The sequence below is a fragment of the Tupaia chinensis genome, unplaced genomic scaffold (genome assembly GCF_000334495.1).
Source record: "Tupaia chinensis unplaced genomic scaffold, TupChi_1.0 Scaffold143720_1, whole genome shotgun sequence".
NCBI lineage: Eukaryota > Metazoa > Chordata > Mammalia > Scandentia > Tupaiidae > Tupaia > Tupaia belangeri.
In genome coordinates, this window is record NW_006203569.1 from 88,711 (window position 1) to 109,568 (window position 20,858).

A 20,858-nucleotide genomic window follows, 5' to 3' on the forward strand; every position below is an offset into this window, starting at 1 on the left:
GTTTCTAAGCATTTTCAAAACATAGCAGGATATAGCATATGGACAAGTAGTAGACTGGGGCCAGCAGGTGGCATGGTGGGTTAAGGCACTGGCTCCCATATGGCTGACTCCATGGTTCAAGTCCCAGACCTGGCCTGAAAAACATGCCAGGTGTATGTGCACACATGCCCCAAATCCTCAGAGGACAAGAAAAGGGACTGCAGCATGGCCATCCCCCCTGGGGGGTGCTTTCTCACTTTCCTCTTCTTTATCTCTGTCTCTCCAGTGAGCACAGGTATCCTATGGCAAAAAATATAAAAAAAAGAAAAAGTTTAAGACTGCAAACCACCACCAGTGATGATAGGTAAATAGGTAATTGATGGGAGACAAGATCTTGCCTGAATTTTGATCCCATTATACTCAACTACTAGCACACACACAAAGAACAAAAACAAGTGAATTCAGGTATCTGGACTTTATAAGGCCAAGTCATGGGCTTAGAACAAGAACTTGTCTGCTTTCCTCATGTCTCTCACAGAGGGATGTCTAATTCCCACCGATGTTCCTTTCCTGGCCTGTCTGATCTCAAATCTTCTTCATGGTGTTGATTAGGTCCTGTTTCCCATGAAATCAACTCACATGCCATGAGGTCCTTATATTTTATGAGCAACACTCTCCAAGATAATCACTGTTCCTCCTAAGATCCCTCAAAGAAACAATGCAATCTGTATTCCACCGTGTAGCCAAGAAGAATACAGAAATTGTGCATGGCTAGAAAGAAGGGGCCTCACAAGTGGTCCAGGATCTCCACTGAGAGTGTGCCCTCTTGAGGTCCTAAAAGTCGTACTTCTGTGAGCATCCTTGTGTCTAACTTTAGAAATAAGGTAACGACATTTTATGAAATGCTTTATAGTTTAAAAAATATTTTTAGATATTTAATCTTACTTGAATCTCAAAATAGTCCTCAAAATAGGTTTTACTGATGAAAAAGGAAGGCTCAGGACCAGCAGTTAGCGTAATGGCTATGTCACTGAACTCCCATGTAGTAGACCGCGGTTCACGTCCCGGACCCGGTGGCTTAAAACTCATGCTGGGCACGTGTGTGTGCGTGCCCAAGATCCCGAGAGGAGAATGGAGGAGAAGGGACTGCAGTGTGGCCATCTCCCCTTGGGGGTGATTTCTCGCTTTCTGTCTGTCTGGTGAGCGCACGCGCCCTATAGCAAAAACCTCTTAAAAAAAAAAAAAAAAAAAAAAAAGAATTTGACTGTCTGGCAAGCGCACACGCCCAATAAAAAAAACCTCTAAAAAAAAAAAAAAAAAAAAAAAAAAGGAAGGCTCACAGGGTTATGCAAATTGCCCATAGTTCAATACCTATTTCAAAGTTCTTCTTTTGATTCAGTAGTAGACAAAAGCCCTTTCCTTCTTCTAGCTTAATTTTATTTCCTTTATGGTGTACCCCTGGTTTTGCAACTGCTGTAAAACTGCCACTATAGCACTACACAGACACAAGGGAGCAGAGGACTAGAGTGGGTATTTTCAAGAGCTGCTTCAGGGTTGAGGCAGGATTTATGATGGCAAGGATAGAGTTCATTTTCCCACTGATGGACTTTCAATACCTGCCTATTTCAGGGACATGAAACTCATTCACGTCATTGCCATTAGACATGGTAGGGAGGGCACGTGGGCCTGGGAATTGTGTCCTGGTGCCAGGAAAGGTCAGAAGCAAGTGTGAGTGAGTTTTCTCAAGATCCCCGTTTCCTGCCTATCTAGAGTCTTAAAATAAGCCCATGTCTGGATGTTTGCTATGGCTCAGAAGAGTAGCCAGGCGGGAAGATTTACTGCTGTACTCTCTGTGTCCAACTATTTTAAGTGTCACTTATGCTCTGGTGTCTTTTAGTATTTATGGATGTGCAGTCCAGTCCAAAGATCCACTGTATTCCTTCCTGTGGCTTCCTCATAAATGCCCACTGAAATACTGATTTCATTTTATACTATATGTGCTATACAGCTTCCTGCAGTCCCCAAGGGATCTCTATTCTCTACTTTGGATTTTATTTAAAAACAACAAAAAAGACAAGAGTATATAAACACATACCATAAACAACCACAAGATGTTGACCTTTCTTCTTAATGACAAACTATATTCTCCTTGCAGGCACAGGTTAGGAAATCAAAAGGCATTTTCCTGGTGATATAAAGCCTCAGTCTTTCAGCGTAAATGAGGAAACAGATGCCAACTCATGTCTCTTTGAAAAGGGTCGACTAAGTTTCTTTTTCCTTTCCTGCCCCTCATCAAGTATACTAGTCTTCCGTTTCATGGTTTCCTGGTCCATCCACTACATCACTTTCCTTGCCATGGCTGCAATTTCCCATGGAGTGGGTCCCATGGCGGATTAATTTTAACCTAACCTTTGATCATCTGAACTTGCTACTCCCACAGCTATCTTTAAATAGGAAGTAGTAGTGACTTCATTCTTTGAAACAATCATGTTGACAAATGGCTTCCCAACAGATGTGGCCTAGGTCCTCACTGACTGTCACTGTGTGCATTTCCTCATAACTGGATTCAGGAAGTACCTGATTCAGTCTGTACTAGAGGAACCAGGAAGTGTACAGGGTGGGGTGAGGAGTGGAGGTATGTGGTAGAAATGATAAAGCTACAAGTAGAGATGGGAATGACTCGGGAGACCTTCTAAGCCAAGATTCTGCTACCTTGTCCTGCTTTAAATCATTTGAGAATATTTATGTGGTCTCTTCTCTCCCTAGGACCTGGAATCTAGCTGGGAGATACAATACAGATGTGCAATATTTCTAATAATTCAAGATGAAGTAGGCTGTGTCACATCAGGGACCTAGAACAGAGGTTGACAAACCATGCTCAAGTGCCAAATCCAGTTCTGGTTCCTATAAATAAAGTTTTAAAAATACAGTCACATTTATTTATTTATTTATTATTTATTATTTTTTTTAGAGGGTTTTGCTATAGGGCACATGCACTTGCCAGACAGAAAGAGAGAGACACAGAGACAGAAAGTGAGAAATCACTCCCTGGGAGGTATGGCCACATGCAATCCCTTCTCCTCTCAGGATCTTGGGCACACACGCACATGTGCCCAGCATGAATTTAAGCCACAGGGTCCAGGACTAGAACTGAGGTTGACTACATGAGAGTCCAGTGACATAGCCATTATGCCAACTGCTGGTCCAATTCATTTACTTTTTCTGCTATTCAATTGCCAGAGGGGATACTTGTCAGAGGAGGGTGGGAGGAGAGTGTGATTACGAGTGATGACATCACAATCCCTCCTCCTCTAATTCTTTATCCTGTTGGGATTTTGTGCATGCATGCACATATACCCATGTATTTCTCAAGCCACTCGGGCTGGGATTAAAAAAAAAAACAGTCAGCCCTATGGGATCTGGCTCCCTTAGCCACTAGGCCTCAGGGCCGGCTGCATTTATTGATTGTTTTAAGACTTCCTTCACTCTGCATCTGCAAAGCTGAAGGTTTTATGGCCCATGATTCCTATAGCATTTCCTATCTGGCTCTTCACAGAGAAAGCTGGCCTAGTCCAGGCTAAGTGCTTCTGGAGGACAGCAGACAGTGATCACTGCGGGCTGGGGCTAAGAAGGCTTCACAGAGGGCTGAATATTGAAGATCCTTAGGATTTAGCAAGATAGGATGGGGCAAGTGAGGGTATTCTAGGCAACGAAGTCTCCAAAGGCTCAAGGCATCAACATGTCCAAGGGGTCTTCAAAAAGTTCATGAAAATGTTCATTATGAAAAGACTGTGCACAGATTTCATTTTTTTGGCATCAAAATAGATTTGCACTTTAATATCATTTTCCCACACACTTTTAAATGTCCATATAGGGAGAAATTTTACTGGTAAGGAGGGATTATTTAAGACAGGAATAGGATGGAAAGATAAATGTAGAGGTTGGGTGTGAATCGCAAAAAAATCTTTTCATGCCAGCCTAACATACTGGATGACATTCTGAATGACAAAGTATACTATGTTCTCCTATCAGCTTCTACTTATTAGAAGGTGGGAAAGTGACTTTGTAAGTCCTGAGAATCAATGCTTAAGTATACTGATGCCTGCCCCTCACCCTCAGAGGTTCTGACTTAATTGGTCGCAGTTGAAATTTTTTATTTTAAGCTTCCCAGAAGACTCCACTGTGCAATGGGGCGTCTCTTCCTAGAAGGACATGGCCAGGCACGTGCCTGCAGAAGCTCAGGGCCAGGTAGACAGAGCAGGTGCCCAACATGTGTGAGTCAAATTAAATCTGCAATATTGGCTTTTTCCCCCGCCAGCCTGATAAGCCTGTTTTACTAGAGTCAGCTATATAACATTCAGTGGGCCACATGGTCTCCAATAAAAGAAATCACTTCTGCCTGCCCCTTGCCGAACCCTGGAAAAGCCCATGATGCTCAATGCAATATCGAGTCTGTTTATAAGTTTGGTCATTTATAGATTTTTCTCTCACTGTTGATTTAATGTGACCATTTACAAGGCCTTACACGATTTGCCCTCTGCCTTGCTCCCTCTCTGATCTCGCTCCTCCTTCCTCTGTTACTCCCCTCTGGCCACACTGGACTCTTGTTCCTGAAACACATTAGGCATGTCTGCTTCCAGAACTCCACACGGGCTCTTCCAGAGCCTGGGGTGTCTTCGAACTTTCCCTCTGGACATGTGCAACACTTAATAGCTCCTGCTCACATTTTTGCTCAAGGATTTTTTTTTCAAGGAGTCCTTTTCTGAGCATCTAATTTTAAATTGCAGCTCCTTCCCATGAAGGCACCGCCCAGCCTTCTTACCTGCTTTTTTTTTTTTTTTTCATAGTATTTAGGACCTTCCACCATATGGTATTGTTTTATCATGTTTATTTTCTATTTCTCCTACTATCATGCAAATTCTATCAGAGAAGGGATTCTTTATTATAATTATTGGTCTGTTTTGTTCCCTGTGGCTTTCAGTGGTACCTGGAACATAGAAGAAACTCAGCAAAGATGTGTCTGTTGTATCAGGGTTTAGAATACTTGAACTCATCCTTTTGAGATTGCACTTGAACTGTTTTTCTCTTAACTTCTCCCTGATTCTCCTTTCCCCAAAGAAGTCCTGGTTTCTCTGTTCCCTTAGGTTTCCTTTGCAACTCTATGGTGCTTTGCTGACATCAGTTGGCTATCCTGTCTCTCCTACCAAGTTCCTTTCTTTCCGTGGGATATAGTCAAAGAGCCTCACATTCTACCTGAAACTATAGAAAATACTGAACCCTTTCATACCCCCCATACATACATACCCATGATAAAGTTTAATTTATAAATTAGGTGCAATAAAAGATCAACGATGGGAATCAGCAGATGGTGTACGGTTATAGTGCTAGACTGCTATATAGTCGACCATGGTTTCAGTCCCAGGCCTGGTGGCTTAAAATTCATGCCAGGCACATATGTGTGTGTGTGCCCAAAATCCTGAGAGGAGAATGGAGGAGAAGGGATTGTGGCATGGCCATCCCCCTTGGAGGGGGGTGATTTCTTGCTTTCTGTCTCTCTGTTTTTTTGGTGAGTGCATGTGCCCTATAGCAAAAATCTCTCTCAAAGGAAAAAAAAAAAAAAAGATCAACTGTACTGAACTCACCTATTTTGGGAACATAGATGACTAAAACCTTAAAAAAGGAAATTTGGATAATGGGGGACTTCTGTGCTTCTGAGCTTCTCAGAGGCTGGGACATAGGGCCTACCATCCAGTGGGGGCCGAGCAGGTGTGTGTTAAGAAACTGAGCCAGGAGGATGGTAGGTGGCAAGGTAGTTAAGGCGCTGGACTCCCACATGCCTGACCATGGTTCATGACACAGACCTGGCAGCCTGCTTTCTCACTCGCTCCCACTCACCCCCCCATCTCTCTCTTGTCAAATTTAAAAAAAAAAAAAAGATGATAAATAAAATTAAATAATTCTTTTTTTAAAAAAAGAAATAAAATGAGCCAGGATTGAGCAACAAAAGTCATGGGCCATCCTTCTTATAACCACACTTTTGGCAGTTGCACACCTGTGTAGTCTCCATTTTGTTCTAATATCTTGGCTTAAGTAACCCGACTTGTATGATGATACAAGGTATACCACATAGGTACATAACAGTTTTGGAGAGAAAGGGCTAAAAAAAAGTCTGATGATTTAAGAATCTGTAGATCCTATGGATGATGTTTCTCTTTTCACATTAATTTATTCTGTTCACCAAATCCCATCAGTGTTACCTTCTACAGACTCCCAGATTCATCCCCTTTTTTTCTATTTCCTCTGCCTCTCTAGTCTGAGTCGGTTTCCTCCGAGCCAGGAATCGTAGCCACTTCCTACACGGGTACTAGTGCTAGTCCCTCCCCCTAGAAGCCATCCTCTACGCACCACGCAGAATAAATTTACAAAAGCACAAATCAGATGATGACTCTTTCCTGCTTTTAAGATTTTCAAAGTCTTCCTCTTGCACTTGGGACCAAGTGGAAAAGCCTGCAGTGTGCCCCCTTTCCTCCTCGGCCTCACCTAAGGCTACTCTCCCTTCGTTCTCGCTGGCACGATTTTGCAGATGCTATATGTTTTCTTTCTCTGTAACATCTGCTGGTTCCTTTACCTGGAGTGCTCTTCCCTGTTCTTCCCTTGGGACTCCCGGAAGTGGAGCTGGTCCTTGTTCAGGGGTCTGCTTGGCCTGCTGCCCTGGGGAGTATGTTGGTGCGGCCATGGGCAGGGGCTGTGCCTCTAGAGCCCTGGCAGGGCAGAAGGGCCAGGCACTGTGTCTTTGCTGGTGAAAAGGCTTACGCTGTAGGCTTAGGTTAGTGTGTCAGCCTGACTCTCCCTCCTCTTGGCAAACCACAAGGCATGAGAAAAAGCTCGTGCTGTTTGGCTCCATGTGGGGCTAGTGTAACAGTGCCTTCAGCAGAGAAGTCGTGAGGAGACCCTCTGACTGGGTGTTGGAGCTTGCTTACTCCCAAGAGAGAGGGTGTCACAGAAAAGAGAGGTGGGCCAAGCTCTTTAGAGCTTCTGTAAGACACCCTAAGATATTCTGGACCTAAATAAGGTATGCTGAGAAAAGGTATTGAACTGCTTTCCTTAAGCTTCATACAATTACGTATTTAGCTATTTCAGGAGTCACCTGAAGTCCTCTAATTCTGACAAAAATCAAGGGTCTTTAGAACACAGGTTTGTTTTTTTCCCCCTACTCTTTTCTGAACTTCCTGAGGTTGATCTCTACTCCTGTAGTGTGTGTGTGTGTGTGTGTGTGTGTGTGTTTCAGGGTCTCTGACCTCTTGGAGAAAGCCTACCCTGAGGACAGGATAAAAGACACAGTGACAGAATGAAGAGTATGCTCCTAGGAAATGGGTCACCACTGTGGACCTCAGTATCCCTTCTAATAATAAGGTGGAGGGACTAGATCAGGGGTTGGCAAGCAAGTTTTGTAAAAGCTCAGATAAACATTTTGGTTTTGCGGGGCCATACAATCTCTGTTCCAAGAACTCAAGTCTGCTGCCATACTGTTTGAGCAGGCACAGACGGTACATAGGTCGATGCATGGATGTGGCTGTGGCACGAAACCTTAATTTACAGAAGTAAGTCTGTAGTTTCTGTAAATCTGCAGAATATCCTTTGTGAATATTCAACAGAATGCAAAGCAGCAAGTGCTTGTGAACTATCTGAGTCAGGTGAAAGAACCACCTAAAGAATTAGAGGTACCAGTGCCCAGTGCTCAACAGGGTAGAGAACATACCAGTTCTGCCAGCCAGACTGGAAAACCTTTTGATTCCTAATGCACTGGACAGAATGTGGTTTTAGTATAACGAGACAAACGTATCAATGATATAAGAGAATCTAGAAACACATACACATGAGGGTAACTAATCTTCCACAAAGGTGCAGAGGCAGTACAGCAGACAAGGGAGGGGTAGTAGACAAGTTGGGGATCCATATGGTAGTAGACAACTTGGGGATCCATATGCATAAAAACAAACTTCAACATATAGCTCACATGGCATACAAAAACTTACAATAAATTACACCCCTAATTGTAAAACACAGAACTATAAACTTGCCAGAAGAAAACATGGGAGAAAATCTTTGAGACCTTCAAGTAGGAAAGATTTCTTAAAGACAGTACCAAGAGTAAGGTCCAAGTCTGGAAAAAAAATTAATAAATTGAACTTCATCAAAACTGAAGTCTTCTATATTCTTTCAGAGACACTTAAGAGAATGAAAAGTCAGCCCCTGAGTAAGACAAAATATTAGGAAATCATATATCTGATAAAAGGCTTATATTCAAAATATATAAAGCTCTCTCAAAATTTAATAATAAATGAAAACCCAATTTAAACAAAACAGGGCCAAAAAACTTAACAGACATTTTTCTAAGAAAGAAATAGGGATGGCAAAAAAAGCACATGAAAAGTTCAACACTATCCGTTATTAGGAAAATCTAAATCAAAACCACAATGAGAAATGACTACATACCTAGTAGAATATCTAAAATTTAAAAGATCAACTATAGCAAGATTTGGTGAAGCTATGGAAAAATATAGAATTTTCTTTTCTTTTCTTTTCTTTTCATTTTTTTGAGAGTTTTTTGCTATTGGGCATGTGCGCTCGCCAGAAAGACAGAGAAAGACAGAGAGATAGAAAGTGAGAAATCACTCCCCAGGGTGGATGACCACACTGCAATCCCTTTTCCTCCATTCTCCTCTTGGGATCTTGGGCACGCATGCACACATGCCTAGTGTGAGTTTAAGCCATCGGGTCCAGGACTCAAACCATGGTCAACTACATGGGAGTCCAGCAACATAGCTATTATGCCAACTGCTGGTCGGGTGTGTGCGCTCACCAGAAAGAGACAGAAAGCGAGAAATCACCCCCCGGGGGATGGCCACGCTGCAATGCCTTCTCTTCCATTCTTCTCTTGGGATCTTGGGCACACACATACATACGCCTGGTGTGAGTTTAAGCCATTGGGTCTGGGACTCGAACTGTGGTCAACTATATGAGAGTCCAGTGACATAGCCATTATGCCAACTGCTGGTCTCAACCTAGAATTTTCATATGCTACTTTGGAAAGCAGTTTAGTTTTATTTTCTTTTTTCCTTTCAATTTTCCAGAGGGCATGTGTACTCACCAGAAAAAGATGAAGAGACAGAAAGAGAGGGAGAGGAGAAAGCATCACCTCCAATGAGGTGTGGTCATACCATAATCCCTTCTCCATTTCTCCATCCTGTCAAGGTCTTGGGCATGCATGCACAAGTCCCTGACGTGTTTTTCAACGTGGTAGGGACAGAATTCAAACTTCATGGTTGACCATGTGGGATCCAGCTCCCCTAACCACCAGGTCAGAGGGCTAGCTCTGGTTGTTTCTTAAAATGTTATGCTTACGCCTCCCAGAAGATCCAGCCATTTTACTCCTAGGTTTCTAATCAAGAAGCTTTATTTATAATAACTAAAACTAGAAATGACTACCACAGTGCTGGTGTGCACATACAGGAGGTAAAACTTTGTCGGAGGGCTATTTGACGACAAACAGCACAATCCTAAAATATACACAACTTCTGACATTAATGTCACTTCTAGGAATTGATCCTAAGTAAACAGGGAAGCACATAAAAATTTAGAAGTAAGAATATTTATATGTATATTCAATGACAGAAAAACACTGCAGATAATTTAGAAGACTAACATCAGAGAACTGGTTGAATAAGATAAAGTATCTCTTGCAAATGCAGTCATTAAAAATGAAACTGAGGGCAGTAGCAGGTGGCATGGTGAGTAAGGTGCTAGACTCCCATATGGCTGACTGTTGTCTGAGTCCCGGACCTGGCATCTTGCTTTCTCTCTGTTTCTCTCTGGTGAGTACATGGGCCTTATAGAAAAATTTTAAAATAATAATAATAATAATAATAAATAAAATAAATATTAAAAAATGAAATTGAGGAAGGCTATTTAAAGATATGGAAAGATATTTAATATATAACACTAACTACAAAAAGTTACAAGCATTATACAGAATGTGCTTCTTTTAGACAAAAGATTTGCATGATATGCATATTTATGTATAGGAAAAAGGTCTTTATACTAATTATCTTTGGGTTAGGTAATTATGGATAATTTTCCTTTTCTGCTTCTCCTTTTTAAGATGCTGTACAATGAAGATGTATTACTTTTATAATAAAAACTCCAATAAAAGTTATTTTTAAAAATATCAATGCTAATACCCTATAAGTGATACTGTGAGAAATATTAGTCTTGGTCTTTAGTGGCCAAAAAAAATATTTAACAGAAGTCTGCAAAAAAGTTTTAGTTTCTGCAGGGAGGCCTGAAATGTTGCTGCTCTATAAATGGAGCCCTGCAGGATACTGCTTGGGCCTGGACCACCAAAGGTGGTGGCATGGGCACTGGTCTTACCCTCCAGAGCAGTAGGCACAGGCTTGGCTTTCTTGCAAAAAGGATAGCTGTAAAGAGGAATGAAACACTTAGCACCTGTCTTGTGTAGGACAATGGATTCAGTTAGGTTGGGTCCACCCTGTACGGCTGAGCCATACTGGGCATTTTCTACATCTAAGCCATGCAGTTGAGTGTGAGACCAACAAGAGACTCATTAGTTCCAAGTTTCCAATTTTTTTTTTTTTTAATTTATGGAAACTGAGTCTCAGATGCATGCATATGTTGCTCAACCTATACCCCTTCTTGAAAGCTGTAGGGCTATATCAATGCCTACGAGTAATATCAATGCCAGGGCATCTGATGACTAAAATAGTCATTTCTAGAATAGACATGCCTAATGGGAATCTTAATGCTCAAGTCCATGAATTAGAGTTAGTTCTGATACATGACTTTAAAAAAATACTTGAGTGGGACCTGCAGATGGCAAAGTGGTTGCGTGGCTGGACTGCCATGTAGTCAACTATGGTTTGAGTTTTGGACCTGGTGGCTTGAAGCTCATGCCAGGCACATGGGCATACGTGCCCAAGATCCCAAGGAGGGAGAATGGAAAAAAGGGGATTGCAGTGTGGCTATCCTCCTAGGGCGTTACTTTTCACTTTCTCTGTCTCTCCAGCAAGTGCATGTGCCCTATAGTATAAACCTCTCCAAAAATTAAAAATAAATAACTTTAAAAAACACAAAAAATCCTTGATAACCCTTTTCTTCTTCCTCCCATGACATGAAAACATGAGAATCGAGGTCTATGCATTACGCTCCCTGTGCCACAGAACTGTAAACTTCTCTGAATCTGTTACAGCTTTGTACACGAAAGACAAGGGAGAATAACATAGAACGGAATCTCAGCACTTACTGACTGCAATGATATTGGCACAAAACTTTCATCCTATATGTCAACTGCCACCATGCTTGGTGGGAAATTAAATTCCAAGGCAGTGCCTGGGTTGAATGAAAAAGAGAATCACGATTGATTAGGGAGCTTCTGACTGTTGGGAGGAGTGATTAACAGTATCTTTGCTACGTATTTTTATCCTGGTCTAGAATATGTTATTTGTAGAACAGGGTTTCTTCATTAAGTCTCTCCCACTATTGATTATTCCCATGGGATATCAGATTATTTCTTCTCCAACATTACTTTTTCTATATCATTCTCCTACTTACAAACCCTCTTTCCCACAGAGTAAATCTACTCTTTTAGCCTAGTAAGCAAAGCTTTCACAATTGGATACCACTTACTGCTATTTCTTAGCAACCCTACAAAACAAAAAAACAAAAAACAAAAAATCCTTCCTTTAGAGCACACACTGTAGTCTAAATGGCCACCTATAGGAGCCGGGGATGGGAGCATATCTAGTGGGAGCAACTGAACTAACCTATGAGGATAGTAGCTGAGAAAGCTCAGGATGGAGGGAAGGCTTTAGAATTGTTTGTGTGAGCACCTGAGCTATGACTGAGTAAACAAGCTCTAGCTGAGGCTCACTGGTTATAATAGGCAAGTTTCCAACCCAGTTTAGCTGCTCATCATTGTTCTTAACACAGTGGTATTTTGCAAACATTCCTGAACAGGAACCTATACATATCTTGCACATTTTCATCTCAAACTCCTGATACTGCTTCACTGCAAGTGTCCTGCCTATTGGTCAAGGCATCATAGTAAGACTCTGGTATGTCTCAATCACTTCTCAAAGTCTTGACACTTGACATCATTCCCTAATTCATCTCCACAATTCCATGTAGGTCTCTCCTAATTCTACAGTGCTGGCTTGACACCGATGTTTGCCACTAGAGTCCATTTTTCCCAGGCAGTTGCTTGTAGGGGCTTTATGAACATCAACTCACTGTCTCATTCAAATGGAGCAATCTGGATGTGGACTGGGCTAGAAATGTGTCCTTTAACTGTTAGGTTTAAATGTCAGAGTAAAGTAACAAAGCACCATAAACTAGCAGTGGAATGCAGCAACACAAAGCACAGTAAGTTCTTAACTGCTTATGGCTAAAATGAGAATATTTATTATTCCAGAATAAAGGAGTATAGTAAATCTATTATAGACAAATATGAGCAGGTCAACTTGTCTGGCATGCAGAATAATACTTTAGTGACCCCAAAGAGTTATCAAAATTGAAAATATATGAATGCTGCACACCCTGCTAGTGACTGGGATATGACTGAGAGCTAATGATAGCTTCTTAAAGCGATGAGTCTTAAAAAAAAAAAAAAAGCTCAAAATGTGCACATTTAATATGAAATAAGCTACCATTTGTAAACTAGAAAATACGAATTCTGATCAACGCGATATGGAAGAACTTGTGTAAGTTATGGGAAATGAAACAGGGCTCCTTGTTACTGTATCTATGTCCTTTTTAAAAATCCAGATAAGAGGAACCAGAGGCTTTCCTACATGTTGAGAAGTTATGAAGATGCTTATCTGGATGTGAACTAGGATAGAAATATGTCTCTTAACGGTTAGATTTAAATGCCAGTGTAAAAATGTAACTTTAGATGATAAAGAAAATTGAAGATAATATTTTTGAGCTCTAACCTTAAAGATACAACCAGGTCTTATGGCTGTACTGATAAATCATTATAGTAGGACTGGGAACCCATGTGCTCTTGTTCCTGGTTAATTAGCAGGTAAACGAGTAGAGAAACTTTACACTTTGAGCCAAGGGAATAATTTTATCTATTGTTATTAACATTTGAGGCCACATAGAGTTAGCATAAAGATTTCCCCCACTTTGAGAACTTGCTTTCTCTTTGTTGTTCTTAAAAGCTTTCCTGCCTACCCCTTATCCCTTACCCAAAGGTTTAGGTTCACAGCATAATTAGGAGGAAGGTCCAGAAATTTCCCATATACTCCATGCCCCAACACATACATAGGTCTGTTATTTCTATTTTTTCAGGGTTTTGGGAAGCAGAATTCTTGTCCACCTCCAGAAGTCATGTGTGACATTTCTTCTGGCATCTCTGCGATTCTGGAGTGATGCCCTTGTCACACTCTGCTATCTGAGGGCACTAGCCAGGTGGGCAATAACTTAAGAAGGTTTCCAACAATAGAAGCCAGGTAGGTTGTACCTAGTGAAATTATTTAAACGCTTGCCTTGAGGCATCTGTCTGGTTTGTTTTTCAACTCTACTTGAAGAAGGCTGGCTTAAATAGAAACACCCAACTTTTGGAGGATGCTGATACTGCAGTTTTCTCCTTGAAAGCTGATTACAGTTTGAGTTTGGTGGGTGGAGAGGTTGCAGGAGAGCTCTGGGGAATGGTTAGCATGGAGAGAAGAGATACAGGAGCAATTCTTTATTACTGTATTCTTCTCCAAGTATTGTGAGTCAGTCTGATTGAGAGGATCTGGACTGTGGCATCAGCCCAAGAGGATTCATAAAGGAGCCATAATGGAATCTAGACGCACTATAGAGCCCAGACTAAGAACTGCACTCACCTCATATGGAAAGTCAGCCAAGTTTCCACTGGTGAGTCTGGATTCTGTAGGCAATTTAGTGATTTCCTGTTGGCCACCCCCTACTGCTGCCTCCCTCCCACCTGCAAGCAGTCACCCATCCATAAATCCTGTCCAGCCCTGGATTTCTGCCCAATGTTTTAGAGGATTGGACTCACCGAGGAGAGCGGAATTCCCAGGATCCAGGACCAGCTGTGTTCCCAGAGGAGACGTCAGCACCGAAGGCAGGTTTGGTCCAGTGGCTAAGAGCAGGGCCCTGATATCTTCCAACTGCATGGGGACCTGGGGCGGCTCTGTGAGAAGGCAGATGGTGAACCAGGCAGGTTAATGCATACAGGCTGTATTAAGGGAAGAGGGAAAGGTGAGTACACACATACACATACCCACACGTGTACATATAAGATAGGTGTGTACATGTAAGATAGGTATTACTATTGTTACCTTTTAACAACATTTTTCCTGTAAAGAAGGTGTACCTATCAAGGTTAATCTAAACTTTAAACTTAGTATTTTATGCCTGAAATAATAAAGGCCAGTAATAAGAACCAGGCATCTTAATCTCAGGAGTTCCTTACTTTATACCATAGTACCATTGGGTACTATTTGTAGGTAAATTAAACCATATTAAAACGACACTTAAAAGAAGCCAACTTTAGCATTAACTATATGCCAAGTCTTGTGCTAAACAGTTTCTGTACCATTTTTCATTTTATTCTTACAACATCCTTCAGAGGGAGGCACTTTGTTATTGTCCCCACAGATAGAGAAGTGTCACAAGATTTCTTTTTTGTAAGTTTATTTATGTCTTCAATGAGAAAGGGGGATGGAGAGAAAAGCACCCCTAAACAGACACTTCATGCTGAGAGCCTATCCCCAACTTCACCCAGCCAAGATCATGGGCACATGTGTGCCTGGCCTGCACAGAGATCTTGGGACATGAATCTGGAACTTTCCCATATGGCCTCAGCATGTGCAGTGTTGTATTACTGTTGAGACATTGTGGCTGGCCCAGGAATTTCTTATTTAAGAATTCCTGAGTGGCTTTTTCTATAAAGAAAATGACCTAGTTGTGAAGTGATAAGTTAATTTGCCTTGTGGTCTAGATTTTTATGTCCAACTAGGACCCAGATAAGCAGGACAGAATGATTACTGAGGAATGCTTTGTTATTCAAAATCTTATAAGGGGTGAGGACTGAAGTCATTAAAGGTCACAGCCAGTGTTAAAGGTGATAAAAATGGGATATATAGTTGCTTATTAACACTGGACAAATAAGAGGTGAGCACCCACTATCTTAGTGGTGGGATGGTCCCTGATTCTCCTGGAAAACAGCAGAATCCTTGGCTCCTCTCACTGTATCTCCTGAGGCTCTGAGAGTTGTACTCCCAAGGCTAGCTGCTGGCTTCTTCTCCAGAGCACTTGTTGGAGTGCAAGAAGCAGGAACACTGCTCTTGTAACTGGTGGTCATTTCAACAGTGTTCATCAAGGGCCTAACTCTGTGCCTTGTTGAGCACTTGGTAGGGAGGACAAATGAGTAAGTCATGATTGTGTCTTAGTCTATATAAGAAACATCTTCCATCTTTCTGGTGTTGACTGCCAAAGACCATTCCAGAGAGAAAACAATGCTGAATTTGGGATTATCCATGGGGACTTCAAAAATTTCATGGAAAAATAGAATTCAAGTATGAGTTTGTTGGCCCAGTTATGGTGGTGCAGGCAAGTAGCATGCTGCTTTGCAGTGCTGGAATCCACATGGTTGACCATGGGTTTGGATCCTGACTTGACCTGAAACATACTGGGCACATGTGCCTACTTAGGATTCTGACTAGCAGGAGGGCTGGGGGAAGGAGACCACAGTGTGATGAAACTCTGTCAAGGGTGCCTCCTACTCTCTCACACATGCTCTTTCTCTCATAAAAGAAATAAAATACATTTTAAAAAAGGATGAATTTATTATGGTGGAAAAAATTTAAAATCCAAGCACAGTTTTTTCATAATACACATTTTCCTTGAATTTCCTGATGACTCCTCGTGTGTGTGTGTGTGTGTGTGTGTGTGTGTGTGTACAATACCTCATTTAAAAACCTCTCTTCACATGGCAAAAAGGAAAAGCCAGGGTTTTTTTTTTCTTCAAAAAGAACAAGCCAGGGTTCAGGAATCCTCCATTTGTGCCACGGCTCTGTCACTCACTAACTTGGGCAAGTCACTTAGGAATATTAGGAATAATTGTTTTACCTCTATTTCTCTCTGTGCCTTAGTCTCCTCATCTATAAAATGAGGTTCCTTTCCAAGATCCCTTTCTGCTGTGGAATACCACGAGTTTAGGAACTGATAGTTGCAGTTTACTCAAAGCTAGTCTCTCTTCCTCCCCTCCTTCTTAGTATCTCCTCTTGAAAGGCAAGAAGCCTTTGCTTATTACCAAGAGTAAGAAGGGGAGGTTATGCCCAGTCTTCAAAACAATCAGCTCTCCTTGGGCCAAATGTTAGCCGCTCCTGATATCCTTACAGCTTCTACAGCATTTTCCTTCTTCAGAGCACGCTCGGTTGATCTTCCTGGGAAAACTAAATTCTCCAGGGGCAGAGGCCACCTCTTCTATTTCTCCTCAAGCTCTGAAGTGTTCAGCTAACATGGGACTTTGAGGCAATGTATAATGAATATTCATTCAACGACTATATGAATAAATAAATGATCTTAAATGAGATTGTAAATCTCATTACACTTAAAATGGAGCCAACTGGTAGTGTGGTGGTTAAGGCACCTGGATTCCGCATGGCTGAATATGTGGTTTGAGTCCTGGACCTGATGAAAAATACACTGGGCACATGCGAGTGAGTGCTCAAGATCCCCAGAGCAGACTGGAGAAAGTATTGTGGTGTGTCCAATTCCCCTGGCAGGGGCTTTAACTTTCCCTCTCTCTCTGTCTCCCTTCAAAGAGCACCTGCACCCTCTAGCAAATGAAAAATAAAACAAAACAAAAAAATCCCTTGTACTACAGTTTATGTCATAGAACTTGGCACTGCATCTCAGCTTTATACTAGAATCCCCTCTTCAAAAATTAAACCACATTCTTCTGGATTAAAAAAGATATTACTCTTATGTTCACAAAGCACCTATAAACAAACTCCAATTAATAAGCCAAGATCTCCAATCAAGAAAAGCCCTCAGCAACTGTATATAGCAGAGATAGTGTAATGGGAGAGTGGGAAAGGACAGAGGGTCAAACATAGGAAAAAAACATATATATACGTATACATATGTATGAAAGTAGAAATGGAATATTATTGATAACATGCTTGATTAAGCCACTATGCAGTTTATCCTAGATGGGAAACCACATTTAGTATGTTGTGATGATGCTCAGGGAATGAATGTTAGGTAATAAAAAAAAAAAAGTTGCAGGAAGAAAAAAAAACGCTAAAAAACAAAACAATTTTTACAATGTGATTTTTTTGGTACAGGCATACAATGTATAAATGAAGGTACTTAGTATACCCCTTATGTCAACTATGTGTAATACTGTATACAGTAAGTTTTCAACTACATTCTCCCCACTATATTTTATAACACTAAATATCATTCTTTCTAAAAAAAAAAAAAGAAAAAAGAAAAAGAAAAGCCCTCAGTGTAAGAGTATTAAAAGTGACTTCCCCCCATCAAGTTTGATTAAAATGGGAGGACGTCATGCTCTTCCGTGCCGTGTTCACAGTCACACCGTATTAGACTTGGAACGCAGTCAGAACCGGCTCAGAGAACACACACGCTCCATTGGCAAAGTCACAGTAGCAGCCACTCATCTCAGACTTTCATCTCTGTGAGCAGTGGCAACACGGAAGGGTTATGAGGGAGGAAAATCTCATCAGTAAGCACATAAGTCAGTGTGGGGCAACGGTCCCCACCTCTGGGCTCCAGACTAGCAGCTCTGCTGGACAACCCCCAATGCAAAACAAACGGCATCTTTCTCTGAGCCAATTTTCCGTGGCTTCCTGAGATGGCTGAGGTTTAAGCAGCTCCCATCAGGATGAAAACCCACCTGAGTCTCTCTGGAATTTGAGTGGGCAGGGGCTAGAGAACTTGCGTTTTAGTATACAATCAATTTGGGGCATGAAAACACAAGTATACAGTTGAGCTATTTTCCCCAAGGAAGTCCATGATGTATGTGTTGTGTGTACACATATATGTGACATGTAATTATTATGTGATTATTTCTCACTTTTTTTTCTTTTCTGTTGACAGCTTTCTCTTGATGGGAAAATAGCATATGTGCTCTAATAATTGCTCTTTCTAAAAATATCCCTCTCCCTCCCACACACTCTACCCCTAGACTCAGTGAGGAAGAAAGGAAGCAAAAAGAGTTCCAGCTCACAATATGGCCAAGTCTATACAGGGCAACCTCAAGTGGTGGCTGGCATCACAGTAGTCCATGTTAAGTACCTATTTTATGCTAGGAACCATACTAGACTTTCTACTTAGGAGTTCTTACATTTGGGGGTGCATGTGGAGACTCAAGGTGGACTAGATTATGCACTTCCTATAAAAGATTTTGCATGTATGAATTTTCCTGGAGGGGGCAATTCATAGTTTCATCCGATTCTCGAAGAAGTCCTTAATACAGAAGGAGTTAGGAATAATTGTTTTAACTCTATTTCCTCTGTTGGAGACCTTCGCTGCTCTCCTGCAATGTGGGTAATCCTTGTTTGGTGGGTTGCCACAGGGAGAGCAGTATCTAGGGCTTATCCAGGTGAAGTAACTTGCCTAAGGACACACAGTAAGAAGCAGGGCCAGGATTCAAGCTCAGGTTTGCCTGGTTCCAAAGTCTGCGTTTTTTCTAACAGATGGCGTTAAGGCGGTCAGACATAAAGAGGTATTAAGTTTCCCTCTTCTATCCTTCATTGAATCAGGGAAAAAAGGAGGTAGAATGTGTGTTATGCAGTCATCAAAACAGGGCCCAGAGGCAGCCAGCTTTATGTGTTTACCTAGGAGCAGTAGCTGGGTGTTCTCAGTCAGTTCTCCATGAAGATTGGCCGCCCTGCAGGAGTACAGGCCTTGATCCGATGAGGACACGTTTGTGAGCAGCAAGGAGCCCTCATGCAGATGGTGAGGGGAGCTCAGTTTACTTTTATTCCTGAACCAAGTGACTTCCGCTTCAGGCACACCTAGGAAGAAAAAACAATGAACTCATCAGTCCACACGAGTTCAGGTGAACCTAGAGGCATTTATAGCTTCTTGGCTAGCTTTCCTTGAGGCTGCTCTGCAGGAAGCATCTGTCTGGGCGTCTTCTACCATCCTTTGGCCAAACCAAATAATGACTTGAACCTCTCAGTTGTCTGCAGGCTTTCTGCCTTGTGAAACTTACACACACGAGGAAGAGGAGGAGGACAGTTAAAAGAAGAGGAAACTGGGGCAGTAGATAAAAGGCACTAGCCAAGGTGAAAGGGGACCACACAGATTCTTTGGAGAAAACACATTATAAAAATATGAGAATTAAATGTGTACATCCATGAAAAGGAGGATCTAAAATGACATGAAATGAACATATAATGTTGAGTAAGCAGAGCCAGATGACTACATACTCCATGCTTTCCTTCCTTTATAAAAGCAAAAACTGATAACATTAATTGGTTGCTGTTAGGAGTTGGAGGGTGTGGTTTGCCCGAGAAGGAGAGGGATGGAGAGTGTGACAGAGATGGGGGACCAGGGATTTGGCATGGATTATGCTCTCTTTCTTGATCTGGGGCTGGTTTGGTGAAAAGCATTCACTTGACATCCTGATGTTATGTGCACTTTACTGTACAGATTATATATCAATAAAATGTTACGTGAAACAAAATGTTAAAGATGTGTGTGAACAAGACAAATGCAAATGGTGAGGTTTTTATAAGTGTGGACATTCTAAATAGGAAACATGCTTGTGTTTTTGAAGCCTATGTCTTCTCGGAACAAGAGAACATGAAATGGTGGTGGTTTTAGTAGGAGCATAGAACCAGGACAAAAGGAAAGTGAGTTGCCCTTCTCACAATCTGTGTTTACTCTCTGTGAATGAGAGCTTGGGGTCTTGTGTGCATGGGTGTTTGTCTTTGGAAGTCAAGGAGAGCCCAAACTCCCTGGGAATTTCCTTGTGGTTGATCTGCTGATAAGCAGGTTGTGGGAATGTAGGAGAGACTTCTTAGATGGTCTTCACTGGGGGCTCTATGGTAGGTCAGGCTTAGAGTGAGTTGGGAGACAGAAAGTCTGTGGCATTGATTCCACAGGTCTCCAGAGAGCAGAAAGCACCATCTCTTACACTATCCAGCCTGCTGACCCTGCTCACAGAGTTTACTCATAGCACCCTGGCATGTATCCAGGGCATGTTTAGAATGTCAAATCCTGATAGATGGAGTTGAATCCAAGAATAGCCACAGAGAAGACCTTTAGTCCAATGTTGTCCCCGAGTTGGGGCTGGATTTTGCAAGGCAAGGGCAGTGTCGCCCTGAGGACCAGCCTACTGTTGAGGATATCTGGAGCTACCTGTGTGTTAACTGTTCTTGAGACCAGCTAGAGGAAGAAGGGCAGGCTATCAGAGGGGAGCAGAGGCTCAGTTACTACATCTTGTCATATCGGGGGAGGCAGACACTAATTTGGATCAAACGATATGGCACTTGATGCTTGAGAGCATGAGAAGGACCAGGCTGGCATCATCTCGAAACACCTGGAGTAAAGATACATGCGAGGGGCAGAGAGGCTGATCTTTCACTGCAGCACCACTAGGGAGAGCAAGAGCATCATGCTGCCACCCATGCCAGCTTGGACTTCAGACTATCAGCTCAGTTTTTATGTGTTTTAAAAAAATTTAAAAATCCACAGCATTTCGTAGAAAGTCTCTGAAAAGTAAATTAAAGAAAAAATACACCCAGTCAGTCCTCCTGTGAAAGCCCAAGGAAAAATGAGGCCCTACAAACCATTTTCTACAAGTATTCATT

The 20,858-nt window shown here is 41.9% G+C and overlaps 1 protein-coding gene across 1 annotated transcript in view; it reads right to left on the reverse strand.

Annotated features, from left to right (window-relative positions):
• The window catches only part of ADAMTSL1 (ADAMTS like 1), a 367,415-nt gene that overhangs the window by 44,919 nt on the left and 301,638 nt on the right, over nt 1–20,858 (reverse strand). The window contains exons 22-23 of the mRNA XM_027766822.1: nt 18,876–19,055; nt 14,063–14,197 (exon numbers count right to left, since the gene is read on the reverse strand). Coding sequence (XP_027622623.1) covers nt 14,063–14,197; nt 18,876–19,055 — 315 coding nt within the window. The remainder of the gene's footprint in view (nt 1–14,062; nt 14,198–18,875; nt 19,056–20,858) is intronic.